Source organism: Austrofundulus limnaeus, unplaced genomic scaffold, assembly GCF_001266775.1.
Source record: "Austrofundulus limnaeus strain Quisiro unplaced genomic scaffold, Austrofundulus_limnaeus-1.0 Scaffold15, whole genome shotgun sequence".
Classification (NCBI taxonomy): domain Eukaryota; kingdom Metazoa; phylum Chordata; class Actinopteri; order Cyprinodontiformes; family Rivulidae; genus Austrofundulus; species Austrofundulus limnaeus.
Genome location: NW_013952417.1, coordinates 3,923,085 through 3,930,593, shown reverse-complemented (window position 1 = coordinate 3,930,593; position 7,509 = coordinate 3,923,085). Strand labels below are relative to the sequence as shown.

At 37.6% G+C, this 7,509-nt stretch overlaps 1 protein-coding gene across 1 annotated transcript in view; it reads left to right on the top strand.

Moving 5' to 3' along the window:
* Nucleotides 1-7,043, top strand: part of fyco1a (FYVE and coiled-coil domain autophagy adaptor 1a) — a gene marked incomplete at its 5' end in the record, with an annotated part of 24,660 nt that extends 17,617 nt beyond the window's left edge. Inside the window, 4 exon segments of the mRNA XM_014002946.1 lie at nucleotides 3,362-3,448; nucleotides 3,524-3,734; nucleotides 4,381-4,490; nucleotides 5,699-7,043. Of these exon segments, the coding sequence (XP_013858400.1) occupies nucleotides 3,362-3,448; nucleotides 3,524-3,734; nucleotides 4,381-4,490; nucleotides 5,699-5,774 (484 nt within the window).
* Between the last annotated feature and the right edge of the window lie 466 nt (nucleotides 7,044-7,509).

The window sequence follows — 7,509 nt, the reverse complement described above, 5'->3', positions numbered from 1 at the left end:
TTTAAATAGACCATAAGTGAATGATTTAGATGTGAAAAAGAAGGATTTAAAAGCATGATATGATTGATATGATACATTTAAGAGCACTGCCTCCACATGGTGGACAAAGAGGTCAGTCACATGCAAAAGAGGGCCATCGCTTAACAATAGGCTTGATTAGCTCTATTGTTCATAGAGGGTCATGTGCCCCATCACCTGACTTACTGGTTTGGATGCTGTGGTTCTTAGGTGTCGTGTCATGTGTATGCCTGCATTCACTACATACACATGACACCTAAGAACCACTGCATCCAAACCAATAAGTCAGGTGATGGGGCACATGACCCTCAATGAACAARAGAGCTAATCAAGCCTATTGTTAAGTGATGGCCCTCTTTTGCATGTGACTGACCTCTTTGTCCGCCATGTGGAGGCAGTGCTTATAAGGCTGAGTTCACCTGAAACTCATCAGACTGAAGAAGTCTCTTGGAGGAGAGACGAAACGTTTCACTAAAGAAGAACCCATCCAGAGGATCTACTTATTTTTTCTTTTTTGATTTTTTTTTTCTACCTGGATTACTGAGATGCATCAGGACATGTTGCAGTTATAAATTTGGGTCCCAGTATGCAGAGATGTGTTGAAATCAAAACAAGATCTGACAGTATTTCACAGAAACCAGGGTATTTCAGAGGACAACAAATAAAGAGTGTCAGGTCAGAGCCTGCAGGCTGACTCTGAAGGATTTATGATAGCAGGAAGTCCTTCAGACTGCTCCTTTAATGCAAGCTGAGCTTTTGCTTTGACCTTGATGCTGATAGTTGCATTTTCAGCCATTGTGTCTTTATTAGTAAAGAGCCTGCTACATACATTTGTGTCATTCCTTGTCACTGGGTTTATTTATGTGTTTTGATATTTTGTCTCATACCATCGGGTCACTGGTGGTCCTGTTTGTTTGTTTTTTGTCCTCACTGATGTGTCACACTGTTATTCAAGGGTTTAATGTGCTTCTTGCGAGGAAAGTGTACTTAAATGAGGTTGTGAAACGATGAGCTCCAGCTTGTAGAAAAAGAGATGAAAGAGGTGGCAGACCATATTTGTATAGCAAGCATAATATTGTGATGTGCAGAGCCGGCTTTTGTGCCCACTGCTAACTTGTCACACCACTGAACACAGCTGAGGGATTCAGATAAAACACGTCCAACTGCTGTTTTTTTTTTTTTTTCTTTTCTTTCACTCTGTTGCTCTCTTGTGACCTGGTCATGCTCGGATGAAGCACAAAAAGGGGAGGAAAAAGGAAAAAAAACCCGAAGAACCCAAAATACCACAGCATCACCTCCAGGTTCAGAGCTTTTATTTAGTGTCATCAATAAAGCATTATTGAAAAGGAAATCAAAACAAAGAGATTTTTACACTCTGCATCATTCAGTGATGAGCGGCATCATCTTATGTTGCCTGTTTCTCTGGAACAACTTCTATTCTCCAGGGTATTTCAAAAGAGTCTCGTTTCTTTTTGTTTGACTTCTAAGCTAAAAATAACATGTGACTCGTGCAGTTAACATGTAGGACAGGAACTATTTCATATGTGTAAGTTTCCTAGTTTTATTCTGAACATTTATGCTGCTAAAATGAGCTTCAGGTCAGGTGTTGCCATAGCCTGATGGGCGTTGGTATCGTCACGTGTCCACTTGCTGGTGATGTTGTCCATCCAGCTCATGTTCCTTCTCCCATTCTTGTTAGAGCCTTCCACTTCTTTAATGGTACAGAGCAATAGACTTATTGGACGTCCCTCCCAAATGTTATATCTGACTTTCTTTCTTTTGATGAAGGATGGCAGCAGCCCACGTCTTTCTGGGATCTTCACCTGTTGTCTCACCTGTTCATATCCACATCTGCAGGGTGTTTATCTTTCTTACATCTCCTTGGTCCAACTAATGGAGCACTGATTGTGGTTTTCTGGCCAATCACGACCCTTAAAAAGTCTGACCTGCTGATTCAGATTTTGGCCGATACCAATTATACTGTCAGGTGTTATAAGGTCACAAAATACCTTCAAAGTTCCTATTTTATTTTATTGAAAAACAAAACAGAGTCCTTGAAACAACACAAACTTGTTTTAACTGGATATTAGGTAGAGCTCACAGCAGAGCAAAAGGGGACAGTGGCTGATTTTCAGACCTCTGTAGAGGTAGATGAGAATCCGATCTCCCAAAATTAAGGAAATCTTTGCTAATAAATTGGCCGGCGAATTTATCAGCGCAACCGTAGGTCCAACTCTCTCATCTATAAGTAGCAATGATCCAGATCAGAGTTATCACCAACTTGGTCTTCAGTGGCAGAGAGATTTTCTTGGTACACCAGATGTTATGGTGGGATGTAGCTCCTCTTGATCTACATATTTTAAAATGACTAAAAGCTCTTGACTACTGGAATAGGTCTGTTGGTTGTTCGACTTCTCCCCTTAACAATTTTTGTTTGGGGGATTTTTCAAATCTTTAAACTCAATCGCCATGCATGCTTTGATGAAATTTTAGATTATTCAAGTTGCCTCTGTGTGAGGATATTTCTATGAATGAACAATTTGCAGAAGTGTTTTTTAATGATTCCCTGCTTTAACATGTTACCTTTTGGAAAACAATTTTTGGAAGCCTCATTTAGGGCTGGGCGATAAATCCATAACATTATATGTCGTGGTAGACACACGATGAATCTCAATAGAAAATATGTCCCATAGAATGTTGATAATTTCACTGAACTCTGATCCAGAACCACACGGCATTCTGGGGGATGTAGGCAGAGGAAACACTTTCGTTGCTCAACCTCTCGTGGCACAGCTAAGGTTGGTGGCGTCAGCTCACTCCTTGGTAAAAGAACATCTGAACAGTTCGAGAGGAAGTTGTGGATAAAAGAGGAAAGGTCATATCACCAGTTTGGCTGTGTTAATCGGCCTTTTTTTCTCCTGGTCCTTATTTCAAATAGATAAAAACAAAAAAACTAATCAATAATTATCACTGTCGACAATTATCATACAGAATTACCAAATATTCAGCTCTAGCTGTGGTTGGTATTGGTGGACAGATGATATCTCCATGCACCATGCATTTTGAAATCCAGTTTCACAAAACAAGTGCAGAACTCGCTTAACGTATGATAATTGGGATAAAACATGCCAGAATGTTCTGACAGCTCATTAAGATGCACGGGCACTGATCTGTGCGTGCACTCATTGTCCAATTTTAATTCATGCTCATGATGCTTATTTCAAAGTAGTTTTTAAAAGACAGGTGCAGTGGATCATGATTCACGATAAAAGAAGTCATGAAACACTGGTTGTACCTGAATCCTTTTTAAAAACACTAAATATTAACYTGTTGAATTTCGTAGGAGGACAGGAGATGTGACCCTCGATGAAGAACACGTACCAACATACCAGGATTTAGAGATCAACCTTCTCAGCTCAGGAGAATTGACGTGAGTCTTAACTTTAAAACATGTTACACTCTSTCCCTGTGAATTAATGAGCTTCTGATGCGTTAACTCTTCCAGGATGGCTGTTCCTCTCAGCACTGATGATATTTCTCAGTTTGGTGATGGTAGCAGGGAGCTCTTCATCAAGTCCAGTTGTTACAGCATCATCACTGTTACTGTTACTGACTGTGGGCCCACCATCAGCTGGGTGTTCTCCTCTGAGCCCAGGAGTATCTCTTTCAGCGTGGTTTACCGGGAGTCTGGTGACATTCAGGTGGAACAGTCAAAGGTAATTATTCTGTGCATTTTTTTATTTATTTATTTTTAATTTCATACAGAGGCGTGTTGTGAAATTCAGGAGCCACTCTTTAATTTCCCTTGGAACATGTGAACATCTGAGCCTTTCTGGTGCCAAGGAGCAGTCGTCGCAAAAGACAAACTCTGACATGGTTTGTGTTTGGAAAGGCTGAGAGTAATGCTTTCCAATTGCTCTGAAAGTGAAACGCGGGAACCTCGCCGAAGTTATTTTCAGACCCTCCTGACTGAAATTGTGTTCACCTCCTGCCGAGCGCGCTTTCATTTCGCTCGGTTGTTCAAACATGATGGACTGTGGAAAACTGCTGCAGGCTGGACAGTGTTGCAAATTCTGCACAAAAAATGTCAACGCTTGTAAATTATTCACGTCAGCTCGTTTTTCACCCTCCCTCCACGCCCAGCTAATGTTTGATGCTGTGTATTTCTTTAGAAATTGGATTTTTTTTTTCAAATGTACAAGAGTTACCACTCATTGTTACAATTGTCGTTTATTGTGATCACATAAAAACAAAAGTCTGTAGATTGGCAGATGTCTGTGTTGAAATGCTCCAGTCATTGGAAGATTAGTTTGAAAAAACATCCGTTTCCTTTGAGGCTCAGAGTTTCTGTTCTGCTCTCAGGTGCTGATTCCTCTGACTCGCTGCAGTTCCCATAAAGAGACCATTCAGGGCCAGCTGAAAGTCAAGCACCCAGGCCTCTACATGCTCATCTTTGACAACTCCTTTTCACGGTATAAACCATCTAAATTTTTCTCTTGTAACTGATGTACAGTGTTGGTTTTTTTCCCACCATTTCTTGTCATTAAGCAGCAGCGGCTCCTGAGCATAAATATTAGTGGGGCGGATATTCATTTCCTGAATCAATATCTACACATATGTTACAAATCGCAGCACATTTTCTGTGAAAAAACGATGGATGTGACTTATTTAACCAGTCATTTGTGCACAAAGTTGTTTTTTTTCTCCCTTAAAGGGATCCCTGATTAGTTGTAACATTAGACTTTATTTGATAAACCTATATTTTAACTGTAAAATAAAGACTGTAAAAATACTGTAGGATGTTTAGTTTTTATAATTTTTAAACTAAAAGTTTAAAAATATATTACATGGGCTGAGCCATTTTATTTACACACAAAGCATTCTGGGTAAATGATGACGTGGATAGGTCCTCAGTGCAAGGCTGCTAGCGAGCTATATCCACCCTGAAGGTTAATCTTGGACAATATCTGATAATTGGCTCTTTTAAATGAAACCAGAGAGCGTTGACAGAGAGGAGAAGGTAGAAATGACTCAGCCTGGAACTGAAAATATGGATGGAGGACAACAGAGCTGCTTCATGGAAGAAGAACCCCAGCTTAGCCTGTTAGCTTTAGCATTAGCCCCGACGCTATCGTTCTATATATGTATTAGCTCAGCGTTAAACATTCACCTCTCGTCACTGAGGTCCTCCATCCACATGACAGAGAGGGGAACACAAAAATGACTCAGCCTGCAACTGAAAATATGGATGGAGGACCTCAGTTTAGCTTGTTTGTTGTGCTAGCGCCGAGCTAATACATACAATATAAGGCAATATAARGTCGACGCTAGCACAAAGGCTAACAGGCTAAGCTGAGGTTCTTCTTCCATGAAGCAGCTCAGTCCAAGATTAACCTTCAGGGTGGATATAGCTCGCTCATACTGAGGACCTATCCATGTCATCATTTACCCAGAATGCTTTGTGTGTAAATAAAATGGCTCCATCCGTGTTAAAATATATCTTTAAAAATTTACAAAACTAAACAGTCTACAGTATTTTTATTGTCTTTATTTTACAGTTAAAATAAATGTTTATCAAATAAAGTCTAATGTTATAACTAATCGGGGATCCCTTTAAATAAATGTTGACCTTTTTGCTGCCAGATTTGACCTCTTCTGATCAAAAACTTGTTCCCAGCAGCTTCATCTCCAAGAAAGTGTTTTACCACCTGACCATGGAGAAGCCTGTAATCTACGATGGAAGTGATGGTCCTTGAACCTAACACTCGGTGTTGTGGCTCTGAATAAGACTAAAGGGAAACTGATGACATTTTCTGCAACATTTTTACAAAGCCAAGTATTACAAATCATTTTGTCTTGATATTACTTTATTCAATAATGTTAGTTTGTTTTTAAAGCATGTTTGTGTTTTCAAAAGTGAACACAGTAAATCATTGAAAAASAAGTGGAAAGAAGATTCAGATCGATCTATGCAAGTTTTACCATGTTTTTATGTATGTAGTTACCATTTAATTTGTGTACTTTTGTTTTATCTAAATGTCTTTTTTGTGTGGGTTTGTTTTTTTGTGGTTTGGTCTTTATTTGATCTGATTTGAAGCAGTGAGGGATATTAATGAACAGAAATAACACTAGTAGACCATATTTATCAGTTACCACTTATGATTTGTGCAATCAATTAAATCAGGTGGATAAAAAAAATCCTAAGTACGTCCCAGTGGTTTGTTTATATATTTTAATTGTGTGTCTGAACATTTTGTTTGCATTCTGTTATTGTGGGACAAAAAAAGAAAAAGGTTTTTGCATCAAAACAAACCTCACAGCTTTGTGATTCTGAGGTTTGCAGTTGTCATGCAGAGGCATCGATATTTTAATAAAAAGAAAATTGACATCTTGCTTTTTTTTTTAAGGAGACTGGCTTTTTTCTTCTAGGTCAGTTTATAGAATTTAATCTATTTTGTGTACAAGCTGTGTCATTGATCAGACTGTCAGCTCAAAGGTCGCTGTATTGTCAAAGTGCCTTTTGACTTTTAAGGTTTTTGTTGACTTTTGTGCATTTATCTGTACGGTGACACGTGGTATGAATTTACCACACAGTTTAAACCCATCAACACTTAAACTTGTTTATGCAAAAGATTTTATATTCTTTTTGTTYAAACAGTTTTTAAAAATACTCTATCACTTTATATGGACTGGACTCTGCACAATTTACCAAGCTGTTTTTTTTTTTTTTTGTCCATTTCTTCTTTTATTTACTTCAAATTGTTTTGAAAGTTGTGCAATGATGGAAAATTTATGCAAATTCTCATATTTTCTCTACAAGGGCTGCACTTTGCAATAAATGTTTTTTTTTTTTAATATTAGAAATGATGCTAAATCTGTATTTTTCTATTTAAAATGTACAACCTGTTCTTTTTATTGGATTGTTTTTTTTTTTTTGTGGGGTGGGGGAGCAAAAAAAATACACAAATCATGGTAATGTATGTAATACATGATGTTAAACTCCCAATGAAGGAATATGAGTGATATCTGCTCGGCTGGGTCTGATTTATTTACTGTCTTGAAAAGTCGTTTCAGCAAAGCAGCATGGKTGTTTGAAAGGGACAATATCTTCATGAGGAAAATAAAATATTTGTTAAATGTATTTTTTATTATACTGTAATTGTCAATGTTATATTATGAACCATCAAACTATCAAGAACAGAAAATTTATGAATTTTAAGTTGTGCTTGTTGAGATGCAGATTATGCAAAACAAAACTGAAGATAAACCAAAGTTAATTAAAAAGATACAATACTTATTTAATATACATTTCTGGAATAGATAGACCATTGCACAATATGCAACTTTTACTGTTTAGAAGTTTGTGTTTGAGGTAAACATACTGTTTTAATAGTATTTTTTCTAAAAACCAAATAAAAATTCCCAATATTTATTTGCAAAAAATGACAAGTAGTCAGAATAACACAAAATTAATGCAATGATAAGGTTTTA